General features: G+C 48.1%; 1 protein-coding gene across 1 annotated transcript in view; it reads right to left on the bottom strand.

Moving 5' to 3' along the window:
* LOC311315008 (uncharacterized protein) overlaps nt 1-19,583 on the bottom strand; it is a 24,151-nt gene continuing 4,568 nt past the window's right edge. Inside the window, exons 6-8 of the mRNA XM_084445581.1 lie at nt 2,186-2,265; nt 1,788-1,881; nt 1-644 (exon numbers count right to left, since the gene is read on the bottom strand). Of these exons, the coding sequence (XP_084301707.1) occupies nt 223-644; nt 1,788-1,881; nt 2,186-2,265 (596 nt within the window). The 3' untranslated portion in view covers nt 1-222. The remainder of the gene's footprint in view (nt 645-1,787; nt 1,882-2,185; nt 2,266-19,583) is intronic.

Raw genomic sequence — 19,583 nt, 5'->3', positions numbered from 1 at the left:
CATACAGGCGGCTCTGAAATTATCTCTTTAAATCCCCTTTAAAAATGTAGAACACAATATATCATTCTCTCTCTCTCTCTCTCTCCCTCTCTCTCTCTCTCCCTCTCTCCTCCCTCCTCATCGGCCTCCTCTGTCGTCTCTCTATCTCTCTCTGTCTCTCTCTCTCTCTCCCTCTCTCTCTCTGTCTCTCTCTCTCTCTCCCTCTCTCTCTCTCCTCCCTCCTCATCGGCCTCCTCTGTCGTCCCTCTCTCTGTACTCGTCTCCACAGTCTCCTATCAGGGTGCTCAGGTCTCTGGAGCGTCTGGTCAAGGCGTCCAGCGGCTGCAGGTCAGAGGGCGTGAGCCTCATCTCCGGGCTGCAGCTGCGCAGGCTGTCCTGGATGTGCTCGGCCACGCCCAGTCGGCAGCCCACGATGACCCCGCCCACCGCCGGCCGGTCCAGGATGTAGCGGGTCGCCACCGTGGCGATGGAGCAGCCGCGTCCCCTGGTGACCGTGTCCAGGGCAACCAGCAGCTCTTGGAACAGGCCCCACCCTCCCCAGGAGTCGATCATGCCCTTGTACTTCCGGAGGGAGGGGGTGTAGAGCTCCGCCCGCCCTTTGGGCTCCGCCTTCCCGAGGTAGCGCTCCGAGAGTAGACCACCGGCTGAGAGAGAGAGAGAGAGAGAGGGAGGGAGAGAAGGAAAGAGTGAGGGAGGGAGAGAGAGAGAGAGAGAGGGAGGGAGGGAGGGAGGGAGGGAGGGAGGGAGGGAGAGAGGGAGGGAGGGAGAGTGAGGGAGGCAGGGAGAGAGGGAGGGAGAGAGGGAGAGTGAGGGAGGGAGGGAGGGAGGGAGGGAGGGAGAGAGAGGGAGCGAGAGAGGGAGGGAGGGAGGGAGAGAGGGAGGGAGGGAGAGAGAGAGAGAGGGAGGGAGAGAGGGAGGGAGAGAGGAGAAAAATGGCTCCAGACAGGAGAGAGCCTGACAGCCCTTGCTATGACACTACTCTGTCTCTATACTGTGGACAACAACACCAGCATGAACACACAGCAGATCATCCAGGACTGGGATGAGAGCATGAACACACAGCAGATCATCCAGGACTGGGATGAGAGCATGAACACACAGCAGATCATCCAGGACTGGGATGAGAGCATGAACACACAGCAGATCATCCAGGACTGGGATGAGAGCATGAACACACAGCAGATCATCCAGGACTGGGATGAGAGCATGAACACACAGCAGATCATCCAGGACTGGGATGAGAGCATGAACACACAGCAGATCATCCAGGACTGGGATGAGAGCATGAACACACAGCAGATCATCCAGGACTGGGATGAGAGCATGAAGACACAGCAGATCATACAGGACTGGGATGAGTCAGAGAGCCTGGAGGTGCTCTCAGCATGGCCATGTGCTTCTACAGTCCATCAGTAGCATCAGTGGTTCTGACCCAGACAGATCTGGGTTGTTCTAGACCAGCGGTTCTGTCATAGATCTGGTGTTCAGATGAGTGGTTCTGACCCAGACAGATATGGGTTGCTCTAGACCAGCGGTTCTGTCATAGATCTGGTGTTCAGATGAGTGGTTCTGACCCAGACAGATCTGCGTTGTTCTAGACCAGCGGTTCTGTCATAGATCTGGTGTTCAGATGAGTGGCTCTGACCCAGACAGATCTGGGTTGCTCTAGACCAGCGGTTCTGTCATAGATCTGGTGTTCAGATGAGTGGTTCTTTCCCAGACAGATCTAGGTTGCTCTAGACCAGCAGTTCTGTCATAGATCTGGTGTTCAGATGAGTGGTTCTTACCCAGAGTGCCGTAGGTGAGGAGCGGGATGTCGTGAGCCAGACAGAACTCCGCCATCTTGGCCGCAGGACGCTGGTCAATCAGGGAGTACTGCACCTGGAATACACACACACACACGCACGCACACACACACACATGCACACACACACACACACACACACACACGCACACACACAAACACGCATGCACACACACACACACACACGCATGCACACACGCATGCACACACGCATGCATGCACACACACACACATGCGCACACACACGCGAATATGCGCGCGCACACACACACGACTGTCATATAGTGTCTGTGTGTATGCATTCATTTTGTGTGTGTGTGTATGTGTGTGTGTGCATGTGTGTGTGCGTGTGTGTGTGTGTGTGTGCGTGCGCGTGTTTACCTGGTTGCTGGAGATGCGGAGGCCCTTGTTGGTGATCTCCTCCAGCTTCTGGGTGCTGAAGTTAGTGAGAGACAGCTCTCCTGAAACATCATGAAGAAAACACATAAGCCCAGATCAGTGAGCATGTGCCTCTGTAAATGTGTGTGTGTGTGTGTGTGTGTGTGTAGAGGTGTGTGTAGGTGTGTGTGTGTAGGTGTGTGTGTAGGTGTGTGTGTAGGTGTGTGTGTGTGTTGTGGCATTCCCCCGCCGGTGGGACGTCGCGGGCCTGCCACGGGAGCCCGCAAGACTCGGGTAGGCACCCGGTCGCCGCCACTTCAGCACCATGGAGAGCGTCACGCTGGGACAGGCACACCTTGCCCTCCACTTCAGAACCCTGGACAGCGGGGATCTGTGGTGGAGGGAATCTACAGGCCATTCGCCACACCTGACCCTCATCAGCTCATCAAGGACCAACCCAGCTACCAGCCAGCTGGGTCCCATCACCTAATCGCGGCAAGGAGATGTGAAAAGGCCAGGCTGGACAGAGAGAAGGGGGGAGGAACACAGTGAGTGGTTGTGTTAATGGCATGCAGATGCCATAGTAGTTTGAATGCTTAAATAATAATCTTCCTAACACCCTGTTTTTGGTCACCGGCAGGACTAACCCGAGGGATCCACGCAGCCCGGCTGACCAGCCCTCGAGGAGCCGCCCCACCACCGGGGAATCTTCTGTTTGGTTTTGACCTGTTTTTCTGTCTGTTGGCGGAATAAATACGCGCCCCGGCGCTAAAGAGTACAGCCCTGACCGGAACTTCCCATTGTTTCCCCCGGGCCTACCACATATGGTGGAGAATGCGGGCATTCTAGGATCCATCGCCGCCTCGCCCAGAACAAGGATGACAGACCTCAACAATGCCATCGCTCTACTGCTGCAGAACCAGGCTACGCTTCAGGACAGCCTGGCCACCTTCATCAACCGGCTCGCGGGCCCCGCCGCTCCGCCCAGCGCCCAGACCCGGACTCCTCCTGCCCAGCTACTGACCGGGCTGGGGCCGGAGGATGACATCGAGAACTACCTTGAGCTGTTCGAGAGGACGGCTGACCGGGAACGCTGGCCCCGGGTGGAATGGGCTACCCTCCTCGCCCCCTTCCTGACGGGAGAAGCCCAGCGAGCCTGCCGTGACTTGGGTGAGGACGAGGCCGCGGACTACCACACCCTGAAGGCTTCCATTCTGGCCCAATACGGAGTCCACCTACAGGCACGAGCCCAGCAGTGGCACGCGTGGGACATGGATCTCCACGGCCCTGTCCGAAGTCAAGTAACACACCTCGTCCGACTCACCCGCTGATGGCTCACCACCGGAGAGGGACCCACCGCCGTGGACCGGCTGGTTATGGACCGTTGCCTTCGGTCCCTACCCCCCGGTGCTCGAAGACAGACGGCGCTGCAAAACCCCTCCTCCCTCGAGGAGATGATCACCCATCTGGAGAACTACCAGGTGATGGAACAAATGATGGGGCCCCCCGGTCGGAAGCGGCGTGAGGAGGGCTCCCCACTGGCTGATCCCACGCCTCCTGGAGGCCGCCGGCCGACTCCCCCTGCCCCCCGGAGACGAGGAGACCAGCCCGAGGTCTGGAAGTGCTTCTCCTGTGGCCAGCCTGGACATCTCGCCCGGCAGTGTCCCCAGCCAGACGTCCACATGGCATCCGCCCCAGGGACTGAAGACCGACCCACCCCAAGCCGCAGCCTCCACACCACCTGCTGGGCCCACCAGGGGGCAGAGGCACCCCAACTTCCCGTCCGGGTAGGTGAAACTGATACCTACGCTTTGATTGATACGGGTAGCGGGGTAACGTTGGTATGCCCCAATTTGGCCCCAACCCCCCAGGGACCCTACATTGATGTTGGCTGTGTCCATGGTGTAACCTGTACATACCCTACGGCGGGCATACAAGTGCGCACACCTAGGGGGATGTTTTCAGTCCAGGCTGGGGTTGTGCCGGAACTTCCGGTCCCCCTCCTTATTGGGAGAGACTGCCCCCTGTTTGAGCGGCTGGTGTGGGAAGGTGGAAGGGCCCGGTCCCGACTCAGACGGCGACGGCCCCACCCCACGCCGGAGCTAGCCATGGTCACCCGCCTGCCGCCCGTTGCACTCCGGCCGACGAGAGCTCGCCGTCCCCCACCCCCTCTGAGGATGAGGGTAGCCCCGACGAGGCGGCCCCGACCACCACCCTGGCTGCCTGGCCACAAGAGGAAGATGACCTCAGCTCGCCACTGACCGGGTTGTCAGACTTCCCCTTCCAGCACGAGGGACACGAAGAGGCCGGCGGCAGTTTCGCCACAGCCCAACTCCGAGACCCCAACCTGCAGCATGCCTGGGCGAGTGTGGCAGCACGTGATGGTGTTCTCATCGACCGGGTGAGCCCCTTAAACCCTCCTTACTTCTGCACAAAAAAACAATTGCTGTATAGAGTGGAGAAGAACAATGGCCAGACGGTGGAACAGCTTATTGTACCGAAAGCCTATGTCTCCAAAGTGTTGTACATGGCCCACCACCATGTCTTAGGAGCTCACCTCGGGATGGACAAGACCCGAGATCGTATCCGAGCGAGGTTCTACTGGCCGGGATTGACCCGGGCGGTCAGTGACTATTGCAGACGCTGTGAAAGGTGCCAGAAGAACGCGCCTCGACCGCCCTACCGTCATCCCCTCGTCCCCCTGCCGATCATAGAGGTACCCTTCGAGCGTATAGCCCTTGACATTGTGGGTCCACTACCTAAGTCCAGCCGAGGCCACCGGTATATCCTGGTCATTTTGGACTATGCCACTCGTTACCCAGAGGCTGTCCCCCTCCGGGCCGCTACCGCTAAAGCCGTGGCCAGAGAACTGGTGTTGCTGTATAGCCGGGTGGGGATTTCCAAGGAGGTGCTAACGGACCAGGGGTATTATGTCCAATGTGTTCAAGGAGGTCCTTGGCCTCCTGAAGGTGAAACACCTCCGGACCTCCGTCTACCACCCACAGACCGACGGGCTGGTTGAGCGCTTCAACCAGACACTGAAACGTATGTTGAGGAAAGTGACTGATGTTGACGTCCGTAACTGGGACCGCCTAATCCCCTATGTTCTCTTCGCTATTCGTGAGGTACCCCAGGCTTCTACAGGCTTCTCCCCATTCGAGCTCCTGCTCGGCAGGCGTCCCCGAGGCCTGTTAGATGTCGCCCGGGAGGCCTGGGAGGCCCAGCCCTCTCCCCACCGGACGGTTATCGAGCATGTGGAGCAGATGCAACACCAGCTTAAGCAGGTCTGGCCCATCGTCCGGGAACACATGGAGAGAGCGCAGCAGAGCCAGGCACGCACATACAACAAGAACGCCCAGGTACGATCATTCAGTCCAGGGGATTTGGTGCTGGTTTTGATCCCCTCAGCGGAGTGCAAGTTTCTGGCCCAGTGGCAGGGGCCATATGAAGTGATCGAAAGAATAAGCGATGTGAACTACAGGGTCCGGCAGCCCGGAAGGCGCAAGCCTACCCAGCTATATCACATTAACCTCCTTAAGCCCTACCAGGAGCCCCGAGAACCAGTGAGGGAGCAGGTGTCCAGTTTCACGACCACCCCGGCCCTCCCAGACGTACCCATGGGGGAGCAGCTGGGGCCCACCCAAGCCCAGGATTTGCGTGAGTTACTACTCCAACACCAGGGCCTCTTCTCCGAGCGGCCCGGCCGGCCGGATCTCATCCAGCATGACATCCACACTCCCCCCGACCAGTGTGTACGGCAGCGACCATACCGCATCCCAGAGGCCCGCCGTGAGGCCATCCGGAAGGAGGTGCAGGACATGCTGGAGCTCGGAGTGATAGAGGAGACCCGGAGTCCCTGTTCCAGTCCCATTGTCCTGGTGCCCAAGCCCAACGGGACATGGCGCTTCTGCAATGACTTCCGCAGGCTCAACGAGATCTCCACCTTCGACGCCTACCCCATGCCGCGGGTGGATGAGCTTATTGACCGCCTGGGCCCGGCACGGTTTGTCTCCACCTTGGACCTGACGAAGGGGTACTGGCAGGTGCCCCTGGCCACGAGGGCGAAAGAGAAGACTGCCTTCTCTACCCCAGATGGGCTCTACCACTACACCGTGCTACCCTTTGGTGTGCATGGCGCCCCAGCCACCTTCCAGCGCTTGATGGACCAGGTGCTACGGCCCCACCGTGAGTATGCAGCTGCATACCTCGATGATATTGTCATCCACAGCCCCGACTGGGAGAGGCACCTCTTGCACCTGCGAGCAGTCTTCCGGGCCCTCGTCCAGGCAGGCCTGAAGGCCAACCCCCAAAAGTGTCGTCTCGGTTTGGAGGAGGTCGCATACCTGGGGTACCGGATCGGAAGGGGGTGCGTCCGGCCACAACAGGAAAAAGTTGACGCTGTGGCCTCCTGGCCCCGCCCCTCGTCCAAGAAAGAGGTAAAATCCTTCCTAGGCCTGGTTGGGTATTATCAACGGTTCGTCCCTGGTTTTGCCTCCCTGGCCGCACCCTTGCACAGTCTCACCCGGAAGTGCCTGCCGGATAAGGTCACCTGGAGCCCGGAGGCGGAGGTGGCCTTTACGTCCCTGAAACGGGCCCTGTGCCAGGAGCCGGTACTGGCTGCCCGAGACTTCGCCTTGCCCTTCGTGGTCCACACCGACGCATCGGAGGTGGGGCTGGGCACCGTATTGTCGCAAGAAAAGCGGGGTGAAGAGCACCCGGTCGTGTACGTGAGTAGAAAGCTCCTTCCCCACAAAAAGAACTATTCCACCATTGAGAAGGAGGCGCTTGCCATTAAATGGGCCCTTCAGCAGTTGAGGTATTACCTCCTAGGTAGGCGTTTCACGCTGATAACGGACCATGCCCCCCTCCGCTGGCTTAGCGTGGCGAAAGACACTAACCCCCGTATAACCCGGTGGTTCCTCAGCCTGCAGGAGTTTCACTTCCAGGTCCAGCACCGGCCCGGCAGGGACCATGCCAATGCGGACGCCCTCTCCAGGAGGGCGGCGTCCTACTGGGCTCTCTACGGAGACCCCGGCTTGGATCTGAGGGGGGGGGGTGTGTGGCATTCCCCCGCCGGTGGGACGTTGCGGGCCTGCCACGGGAGCCCACAAGACTCGGGTAGGCACCCGCTCGCCGCCACTTCAGCACCGTGGAGAGCGTCACGCTGGGACAGGCACACCTTGCCCTCCACTTCAGAACCCTGGCAGCAGGGATCTGTGGTGGAGGGAATCTACAGGCCATTCGCCACACCTGACCCTCATCAGCTCATCAAGGACCAACCCAGCTACCAGCCAGCTGGGTCCCAACACCTAATCGCGGCAAGGAGAGGTGAAAAGGCCAGGCTGGACAGAGAGAAGGGGGGAGGAACACAGTGAGTGGTTGTGTTAATGGCATGCAGATGCCATTGAACGCTTAAATTACCAATCTTCCTAACACCCTGTTTTTGGTCACCGGCAGGACTAACCCGAGGGATCCACGCAGCCCGGCTGACCAGCCCTCGAGGAGCCGCCCCACCACCGGGGAATCTTCTGTTTGGTTTTGACCTGTTTGGTTTTGACCTGTTTTTCTGTCTGTTGGTGGAATAAATACGCGCCCCGGCGCTAAAGAGTACAGCCCCGACCGGAACTTCCCATTGTTTCCCCCGGGCCTACCACAGTGTGTGTGTGTGTGTATTAGGGCATTAAAGGTATAACATGGTCAATTTCACTTTTTTGAGTTTGTAAGTGCTATTTGCACAAGAGGACATTGAAGAAACACAATAAAAACATTAAATATATCAGTTTTGGAGAAACTGTAAGCTTAACATTTTCAGTCCAATTTGACTCGGGTTGAAAATGCTCCAAATTCGTTTTCCCATTGTTGACGTCACCCTAAAGTGTGAAAAACCCTCCCCCACTCCCCTACACCCGCGTCCAACAGAAATCTGTCTGGCTCGCGCACCTGCTGTCTTTGTGCCGTTTCACCATCTATCCAACATGGTAAGGCAGCTCTGAACCCTTTCTCCTCATCTTGAGAATAATTGAATAGTTGCAGTCTCAATGGTGCTCACCTCTAATTTTAATATAATTTGTACATATGTTTTATAACTGTATTTGTGGTCATCATACAAATTGGGAAGTTTTTACCATGATCTCCGTGTCTTACTGTATTAGTAGCCAACCTAGCTAATGTTAGATAAACGAACCATAACGTTAGCTGTAATTGGCAACAGTTTTAAAAAGCTGTCTGATCCAGCTAGCTATCTGTCTTTTTCCAGAGTGAAGTGAAGTTGGTTTGATTTTGGATATTCCAGTTGGATATTCGAGGTAAACTTCACCGACACTTTGACGCTTATTTCGTCGACTTTACCCTACCGAAAGCCGGGGTTGAGAGCTCCTACCGCAAGACCGTCTTTTGGGCTCTGGGACCACGTGACCGAATGACCCCAAAATAGTCTCATATTGTTCAGGGACATTGGCTTCATGAAATGCACCTTTTATTCTGTCCAATTTAATCTCAAATGATTTTATATGTATTTTAATTGTCATTTTTAGACCTTTTCTTTTCAATAGCTCTGGAACCACGTGACCAAAACACCCCAAAATAGTCTCATATTGTTAAGGGACCTTGTCTGCACGAGATGCACCTTTTATTTTGTCCTATTTCATCTCAAATTATTTTACATGAATTTTAATTGTCATTTTTAGACTTTTTCTTTTCAATAGCTCAGGAACCACGTGACCGAATGACCCCAAAATAGTCTCATATTGTTCAGGGACATTGGCTTCATGAAACACACCTTTTATTTTGTCCAGTTTTTTCTCACATTTTATATTAATTTTAATTTATTTAATTTTAAAATAGTAATTTTTAGACCTTTTCTTTTCAATAGCTCTGACCAAACATGTGGCCTAACATAAATTCAAATGTTCACTAAAGGGTGGCTAATACATGTAGGCTTTGGGTTAGATGATGATGATGATGATGATTATAATGCGCTACCCATGAATTGAATATAATATAAAGGGTGGTAATTAATCCTGAAGAGGGCCAACTTTTCAGAACACAGGCTGAGCAAAATCAGTCACCCATTTAGCTATCATCATCATCATCATTAGCTATCATCACTATCAATGTTTTACTGGCCCTTCAAGAAGTCCTAGACTAGGCTTAGACCTATATGTCCTGATTAATGCTCTTTATTTTATATTTTGTAGACAATAGCCTAATGTATGAATTTGAACTATCACAAGGTCTTACATTGACTCTACCTTGACTCTTAAATAGATTCAAAACACCAAAAGAGGTAATGGGATACAACCGAGGTTTATATAACTTACAGCAATGACCTCAGTTTACAGGTAGGACAGACCCCCACCCCGCCCCCTGTGAGTGACCTGTGAGAGAATGGGTTTTAACGCAATGATAAGTAGCCAATTATCAGATGTATAGGGTACATCCGTTATAGCTTATGTGTTCTATGTGGTCAACTTAAAATTATTAACTTCGCCAAAGCCTACATGTATTAGCCACCCTTCAGTGAACATTTGAATTTATTTTAGGCCACGTGTTTGGTCAGAGCTATTGAAAAGAAAAGGTCTAAAAATGACAATTAAAATTCATATAAAATAATGTGATATGAAATTGGACAAAATAAAAGGTGTATCTCATTCAGACAAGGTCCCTGAACAATATGAGCTTATTCATGGGTTTCAAATGTAGTCCTAGACCTGCCATATTGGGGACCAAGTGTTAAATTGAAACACCAGGGGGCGAATTCACTAAAGCAAATTGCGCCCGCTAATTGCACCATTACATTGCGCGTCAGTTGCTCCAGCTATGTGCTCCGTTTTAAAAACCTATTCACTAAAGACATTGCGCTAATAATATCCCAGCGCAAACACGCCCATTCGGTGTTTGCGGCTGAGTGCAATTTGCTGCTGATATAGGAAATGACTATAAATACTGCGCATACAGCGCATACAACTCGTATGCATATCATTGGACGATGGCAGACAGAAAAAGAAAGATACGATTTTCAGACAGCGAACTTGAAGGCCTCACGGACGAGGTTCAAAAACATGTCTCACAGCTTTCCGCAAAAAATATCACGACTGCAGCAAAAAATCATATTTGGGGTTTAATTTCCCAATCAGTCAGTGCCATTTGTGTGTGTAAACGCGGAAGACTGCAAACGGAGGTGGAATGATTCGAAAAGACGAACAAAGGAAAAATTGTCATTTTATGTTATGCAAGTTGCAGCACGATGATCTGGCATACTTTTGGGGGAGTGTATAACATTGCCCCACCGGTACGATCTAGGCATCTAAACGGCTTTTCAGGATTCCAAATGTGCACTCAATCACACCGCGCGTCCTGATGTGAGCACAGTTGTACGCCGCCTCTCCAACGTTGGAAGGATTACGCACGGGAGTCATCATCCATGGCTGAAGATGATACCTGCCGTCACCTATGATACAAAAGCAAAATATTTCCAAGACCATTCAAATAAAAAAAATATTGTGTAGGCTATGTTTTTATTTATTTATACCTATATCGGCCCCCAGCCGTTCAATGAACAGCTATAGGGAATGCGCAGTTTCGCGTATAGACTATTATACGCACAGTGTCGTGCTATGTAGGCTATTATAAATAAGTATTATTCATTGGGGGAGCTTGGACTCACTGGGGACGGGTGGAGAGACGCATAGTCAACTGAGCCTCCCCAGACGCGACTTCATCCTCCAGTTGGCTGAAGAGCTGCGCGCTCTGGTGTCCAAACAGCTACCGCGGTGGTTCTAGTGTTAAATCAAAAAGTGACCTTCTTCTAAATATTCTCTCACGAACAACATGCCTGGCGTTGCGATGCCTTCGCCTCGCAACAATCACTGCTGCCATGATCAGCGGACAGGCTGGCCGCGACACACCCCTTGCGCTTAAATACCACCACGTCTCTGAAAACGCAATTAATTTCACTTTAACTGCGTGAGGCAATTTGCGCCGATCTTTGTGAATTGGGCGGGTTTTGCAATAATGTTCATTTGCATAGAAAGGGGAACATTCTCCGCCCATATGACCTAATTTAAATATGAGCTAATAACACCGGCGCAGAGAAACGCAATGACGAACGCAACGCAGTTAACACCGTATTTCACCCTTTGCGAGGGCTTTGTGAATAGCAAACATAATTTTTGACTTATTTGCACAGGCTTTGCGTCAGGAAAAGCTGCGCAATCCTTTAGTGAATTCGCCCCCAGGTGTTTCAATTTATCTGATTGGCTCGAATCCTATGGAGTAGAACTAATTCATTCATTTGAAACACCTATGTTGGTCCTCAACATGGCAGGTCTAGGACTACATTTGAAACCCATTAATTTTGGGGTGTGTTGGTCACGTGGTCCCAGAGCTATTGAAAAGAAAAGGTCTAAAAATGACAATTAAAAAATTCATATAAAATAATGTGAGAAGAAATTTGACAAAATAAAAGGTGTATCTCGTGCAGGAATAATCCTTTAACAATATGAGCCTATTTTGGGGTATTTTGGGCATGTGGTCCCAGAGCTATTGAAAAGAAAAAGTCTAAAAATGAAGATAAAAATTAATATAAAATAATGTGAGATGAAATTGGACAAAATAAAAGGTGTACCTCGTGCAGCCAATGTCCCTGAACAATATGGGCCTATTTTGGGGTCTTTAGTTCACGTGGTCCCAGAGCTATTTAAAAGAAAAGGTAAAGAAAATGGAAGATAAAAATTAAAGCTGGTGAGATAACTCAGCACTGGTCGTGATAAAATCGGCACTGCATTTTAAGAACCACACTTCCCAAAATCCCCCACTCACTCGCTGTAATGATGGGGGGGAAATGATAACAAACGCGCAGGTAAATACCGGTCTTCGCATGTAGATTTCGTTTCGCGGGGCGAAGTGTTTGTTGTCTTCCTGATATTGTGACGTGTCACTTCTGTTTCCACTACAAGATTTCCCGCCAGTGTACTAGCCCAGGCATTCCCAAACTGTGAGGTGGGCCTCACCTGGGGGGTCCCCAAATAAATTCAGGGGAGGCGCGGAGGGATGGTAAGAAAAAAAAAAGGAAAAACCTGTTGTTGTTTTTTTTAAATATTTTGACAGGTACAAACATGACAACGCACAATGCACATATCTTCAGATAACTGTCCTAACAAAAAAAGAAATATATATATAAAAAAACAAAACTAAATTATAGATATAGAAACATACAATAACAAAAAACACAATGGACAAAACAGTCAACATGCCTACATTCTTACCTACAGACCAATTCCCTCAACATCCAGCATTAAATCTTTGAATTTCAGTCACAAACAATCCCCATACTTCACTATACAAGTCCTCCCTACCTGCAACTCTATATGTGACTCGTTCATATGTTACCATTTTAAACATTGCTTCTAACCATTCATTATAGGTGGAAGGGGCGGAGGACTTCCAGTGTCTTAAAGTTACTCTACAGCGAGTTGTCATAGCCAGTTGCAACCACAACCTCTGACGATTTGACATTTCAATATCATCTGGTATCAATCCCAAGAGAGTTTTGGGGTTTTGATCAGCAGTACCTTCAGAATCCTATTTAATAAAACAAAAATCTTATCCCACATGCGTTCTGTTTTTTTCTGTTCCTTAATTTCAGTCTAGCCAACTTACATGGGGTCCAATAGCTTCTATTGATTATCTTATAACGAATAAGTTGTGATTGCATTTCACGTGAACACTTATGCCACAAGTTTATTCCAATCAGCAGTTGAGATCCCCTCCCCAATATCCTTTTCCCCAACTAATCTTTAGCCCTTCTAGTCGCGGTGTGTGCGCATCCCTAAAATGCTCATAAAATATTGAGGCACCACCCTTTCAATGCCATGTTACATGGAATAATTCCTGAATCCTAGTTTGTTGATTTAATTTAGATTTCACATTGGCCAATATTGGCCTTATTTGTAAGAACCTCCAGAATTCTGATTTGTCCAAATTATATTCTTTCTTTATCTCGTCATAGGATCTCAATCCTTCCTTCCCAACCAAGTCTCCAAGGAGATGGATACCTGCCTTGGCCCAATGTCCCCATATAAAGGCCTTCTTGCCTATCAAAAGTTTCTTATTGTACCATATGGAAGCTTTAGGCGTGAGAAATGGGCAAGATTTTGTGTAATGATGCGCCATTTTCCAAGATTCTCTAGCAAAAGACAACACTGGGTTCTTAAATGGTACCACTCTACCCATTTGAGTTAAAAAGGCCTCCAAGGAGGATGGATACACTAGTTCCTCCTCTATCCTCACCCAAGCAGGAGCCTGTTCTGGCGGAAGGTTCATTTTAGAGAGTTGGGAGAGAGAAAAGGCAAAGTGGTACCAGTCAATCCTTGAGAGCGATAATCCCCCCTTATCCTTATCTGCATATAATTTAGTACGATTAAATAAGGGCTTTTTTTCCCATCCAAATAAAACTTTCAATTATTCTGTTGTATCGCTTTAACAACACGTGCAGAAGTGACAGTGGTAACATGTACACAATATATTGTATCTTAGGAGCTATAATCATTTTCACCAAATTGATTCTACCCATCAGCGATATATACATCTTAGTCCAATTCTGTAATAGAGAGTCAATATTTTTAATAATGGGATTTAAGTTGGATTCCATTATTTTATTCAAACCCGGTGTTAGCTTAATCCCCAGATATGTCAGGCCCAAAGGCATCCATCTAAACCGCCATTTGTCTCTAATGATTATGGCTGGAGGGCATAATTAAGACAGGGGCATGGCTTCAGATTTTGCCCAATTGATAGTATATCCTGATATTTCAGAAAAGGAGTCTATCACTCTGTTAATCTCTGGTGCTGCTGTTTCAGGGTTACTATAAACCACCAGAATGTCGTCAGCGTACAAGAAAAGTTTGTGTTCTTCCTGACCCGCATGTATCCCCACTATATTCTTATTCCCCCGTAAGGCAATTGCTAATGGTTCAAGAAAAAGAGCAAAAATTTGAGGTGAAAGAGGTGAGCCCTGTCTTGTGCCACAACTCAGCTTGAAAGAAGGTGACATAATGCCATTGGTAAGTACCGTGGCCATTGGATCTGTATACATCAGCTTTACCTATTGTAGAAATTAAGGACCAAAACCAAATTTCTCCAAAATATAAAATAAGAAAGAGAACTCCACCTTATCAAACGCCTTCTCCGCATCTAGAGAGAGGGCAACTACTGGATCTTCCTAATTTCTTGAATTCCACATGAGGTGCAATAGTCTATGCAAATTATCAGATGAGTTTCTACCCTTTACAAACCCTACTTGGTCCGGGTGAATCAGACTCGGAACCACATCCTCTAGTCTGGTCGCTAGAATCTTAGCCAGCACTTTTTCATCCACATTAATTAATTAAATTGGGCGAAAGTTACTACAATACTGCGGGTCCTTTCCTTTTTTATGAATAAGTGTTATAACAGCTGATCTCATGCTTTCAGGAAGCTTCCCTTTCTGCAAGGCATCGTGATATACAACTTGTAACCTTGGGGCTAACTCAACCATAAATTTTCTATAAAAATCTGAAGTGAACCCATCATTTCCTGGCGCCTTTCCCAGGCTAAGATTGAGAATTGCTTGCGGAATTTCTTCAATAGAGATGTCTCCTTCTAAAGTATTCTTTTGGGCTTCAGTTAGGCTCGGCATGTTAATTGACGAGAAAAAAGTCTCCAGTTTAGAGTCATCCATTGCGCCTTGTGATGTATAGAGCTCTTGGTAGAATGTCTTGAACACCTCATTAATTCCTTTTTTATTTGTGATCAATGTATTGTCGCTATCATATATTGAGGGAATAACATTTTGAGTTTGTAACTGTTTTACTCTATGTGTCAATAATTTCCCCGCTCTCTCTCCTTGCTCATAATATTTTTGCTTTGTACAGAACAAAGAAAATTCAGCCTTCCTTTGTAATATATTATTCATATCATATTTTAGTTTATTAAGGTTATTCCATATCTCTGGTTCTGGGTGCTGCATGTATTGCTTTTCAAGTTCTTTTATGTCCTGTTCTAGTTTCAACATTTTATCACTTTCTATTATTTTAACTATTGCGCTGTGTTGAATAAGACGCCCCCTCACATATGCTTTAAAGGCATCCCATGTCACCGCAGAGTCCGAGATTGAGCCCTCATTAAATTCCCAGAACTCAGCCATCACCGTTCGTATAAACGTACAGGATTCTTATTTATTTAGCATGAGACTATTAAAGCGCCATAGGAACTCCCGCCACTCATTTTCTTGGGGGGATATAACTAAATCTACTGGTGCATGATCAGTCACAACAATGTTGCCAATCGTAGTACTCAATACTTGTTCCACCAGAGCCCTAGAAACTAAAAAATAATCAATCCTTGAGTATGTGGCATGCGGGTGAGAGAAAAAGGTATAATCTCTTTCTAGCGGATGTAATAACCTCCATATATCAATTAGACCCAACTCTTCCATTATCGTATCTATTGCAGTAATTGACGTGGAACTAGTTCGAGGTGGTTGCGAGGACCTGTCTATACTCAGGTCTCTCACTTGGTTAAAGTCTCCCCCTACAATGACATTGTCATTCTCTACCTTCCTAATTATATTTCAGACTTCGTGGAAAAAGTCTGGGGATACTGAGTTTGGACCATATATATTAGCTACCGTCAGTCTTTGACCTCCCATAATAGCATCTAATATCACCCACCTACCCTCCTTATGTGAAAAATGATTCAGCACCTGAAAATCTATGTTTTTCCTAACCAGAACAATCACTCCCCTTTTACTAGATGAAAACGTACTAAAATAAGCCTGTCCCTGTAATTTTGCAGATTCTTCCTCATTCAAATGAGTTTCTTGAATAAGCGCTATATCAGCCTTCTTTTGTTTCAAATATGTTAGGATTTTCTTCCTTTTAATAACATGCGTGCACCCTGCTATGTTCCAAGATACTATTTTAAGTAAACCCATACCTAACTACTAGAGATCCCGTGCGAAGAAAAATGAATGTTGCCTTTAAGCTATTATATATTCATCCCATGGATGTACCCATCTGAAGAAAAGTACACCTGCACCGAACCTAGGCCCAATACTGTCTGTAGAACGTTCACCTGTACACTATGACTAGACATGACACATATAAACGCAACAACCAAAGCAAACCAAAAAGAAAAAAATAACAAACTTAAAAAAATGCTGGTCAGTATGCCAGCCACTCCCGCAGTTTAACAACAGTGGGTCCGTGGAACTAGTTCCCATTGATGGCTCCAATATTGGCTCACCAATCCCTCCTCCCAGCCCTTGCAGGTAGGTCTACAGTAAATACTACTATATTATTAATTAATTAATTAATTAATTAATTAATTAATTAATTAATTAATGAGTTCGACCTAACCTGCTCAGTTTCTTTGATTTTAACAACTATAACTGATCACGCACCGTTTTGTCCCGTGCTGATAAATGATTAATTTCCCTGAATCAACGTACTGGCTGATATTCTATTTTTAGATATTAAACGACGCAATGGCACCAACTTTAAACACGAAGAGAGCAGTAATTAACATCCCACGTATGCTATAGACTACATATTTTGTGCCAGACTATCATACAGTAGGCTACATTCCAGTCCACACCTAGCTTTATGTTAGGCCTACTATAAACCTACCGACCGAAAATATAAGCCATCATAGAAAACTGAAACCACCAAAAAGGGAAGAAGGAAATAGAATAAGAACTCGTAGCCTACGTCACTTCATGAAGAAATAAAAAATAACTAGGCCTCTATTATTATTCAGAATAACCTTACCCAGCTAGCCTGATGTAGGCTAGCAAAACGGAGAAAGGTAAAATGTCCTTCGGTTACAGTTTATAGCCTGGTGCGTCTGTTCAGCAGGTGCAGTCCCGTAGGCTTGTTTATTCCGCGAGTGCTCTCCAAGTCAAACAAAGAATCAGTCATAACTACATCTATCAGCCATTCTCAGTCTCTAGTATCCGAGTCAATCCTCACTGCCAGAGCATGGTCCTCTTGCCCCAGCCTCCGCTTCATCCAAAGCACCCAAGCCGCTGAGAAAGTTCTTCGCCTCTCCCGGGTCGGAGAACTCGTGTCGCCGCTTGTTCAGTGTGAAAGTCATCGTGGCTGGATAACGCAGAGCTCAATCTTGCGTTTCTGCAGCATTCGCCTCACTTCATCATACTTCTTGCGTTTCTCCTGTATATCCTGGGCGTAGTCTTGGAAGAAGTAAATCCTAGTATTTCTCCACATCACCTGCTTCTTCTTCCTCGCTGCTGACAGTACCGCAGATTTTTCCTTATCACGCAGGAACCGAACTATGATGTGTCTCGGTCTGGGGTTGTCACTCGCCGGAGCCGGGCCTACGCGATGGACCCTGTCAGCTTCGTATCAGTCGTCTGCTGTTATTTCCAGGCTCTCACTCAATAGTGTCTTGAGAAAAGCATCCAAATCTTGACCCTCCATTCTCTCTTTGACACCAGATATTATGACATTCTGGCGTCGGGAGTAACCCTCCAGAGCCGATAACCTTTCCCTCAGGAGCTTGTTTTGCTTCACCACACGTTCCACCTCCGGGCCTCTCTTAGCATCGTCATCCTCTAGCCTGAATATTCTTGATTCGGCCTCTGTGATTCTATTCCCCATCTGGTTAACAGTGACATTCAACGATTCTACCGCATTTTTCACTCCTGACATGTCTTTAGCCAGATTTTCAAGAATGGCTCGGATGCCCTGCAGCTCTGTAGCTACATTAGCTATTGAAGAGCTTTCATCATTGAGTGGAGCGTTAGCCATCTTGTCCGTTGGTTCAGTCGTGGCTGGAGTGTTCTTGTTTCGCAGATTTTGACGGACGAGTGAAATAATGACTTTTTTGAGACATCTTAAGTCTTAATACGCTTCACGCACATGACAAACGGTAGTACACGATCAAATAATATATTTTTCTGAGAGTTTTAACGAGTTGGCTAGCCCCTCTTCTCCTATGCAACCATCTCAGGCGGGTGTACCACGTTATGTTTTTTATTTTTTAATTGTCTATGGTTTGTTTGAATGAAACGTGATTTTAAAGGTCAGAAGATCAAAATAAATAATGGGAGAGAAGTATACTACATTTGTGGATAGTGCAGAGAGAGCCTCCCCCCGCAGGCATGAAAACAGCATAACGTTAACTAGCAACAGGTGCCACCGAGCTAACTTAGCTGTGTAACGTTATAGGCTAGCTAACGCTGCCTTCCATAATGGACACATTTGAGGGGTTGGGGGGGCGGGTGTTTTACTGTTTTCAGAGGGCAGGCCCACATTGATGGAGTTTGGGAACCCATGTACTAGCCAGTACACCGCAATTCTAAAATAATAAATTCACAGGGTCTCATGCAGTCTCATGTCACGAAAATGATTTTTGGGGTCTTGCTAAGGCCAATTCATAAACTAATAGCAAGTAAAGGTGAATAATGAACCATAAAAAAGCTATCTCAATGAGCTTTAATATAAAATAATGTGAGATGAAATTGGAGAAAATGAAAGGTGTATCTCGTGCAGGTGTATCTTGTCCCTGAACAATTTGAGTCTATTTTGGTATTTTTGAGTCACGTGGTACCAGAGCTATTGAAAATCAAAGATTTGAAAAAAGTCATATAAAACGGTCATTTGTAGACCCCCTAACATTTAAGTTGCATTGTGAAGAAACCGTTCTTGAGGACCGTTGCGGTACCGCTCTCAACCCGGCTTTCGGTAGAGTCGGCGAAATAAGCGTCAAAGTGTCGGTGAAGTTCACCTCGAATATCCAACTGGAATATCCAAAATCAAACCAACTTCACTTCGCTTTTATCCAGCATGTTGACGTTAGCTAGCCTAATGTTTGGGAGTTAGCTAGCCAGAGAAGAAGAACACCATAACATAATGGCACCAGGACGGCCATTCCTCCGCTGTGTAAGTGTGATGATGTCATCACACGACTTTATTGATAGATAAATCGACCTGAAGAAATCTGAAGTCGTTAATGCCCTAGTGTGTGTGTAGGTGTGTGTGTGTAGGTGTGTGTGTGTGTGTGCGTCTGTGTGTGTAGGTGTGTGTGTGTGTGTGTGTGTAGGTGTGTGTGTGTGTGTGTGTGTGTGTGTGTGTAGGTGTGTGTGTGTGTGTGTGTGTGTGTAGGTGTGTGTATGTGTGTGCGTGTAGGTGTGTGTGTGTGTAGGTGTATGTGTGTGTAGGTGTGTGTGTGTGTGTGTGTAGGTGTGTGTGTGTGTGTGTGTAGGTGTGTGCGTGTGTGTACTGTAGGTGTGTGTGTAGGTGTGTGCGTGTGTGTACTGTAGGTGTGTGTGTGTGTGTGTGCGTGTGTGTAGGTGTGTGTGTGTGTGTGTGAGTGTGGGAGTGTGTGTATGTGTGTGTGTGTG

The sequence above is a fragment of the Borostomias antarcticus genome (genome assembly GCF_949987555.1).
Source record: "Borostomias antarcticus genome assembly, chromosome: 11".
Classification (NCBI taxonomy): Eukaryota; Metazoa; Chordata; class Actinopteri; order Stomiiformes; family Stomiidae; genus Borostomias; species Borostomias antarcticus.
This window is presented reverse-complemented; position numbering and strand designations above follow the sequence as displayed.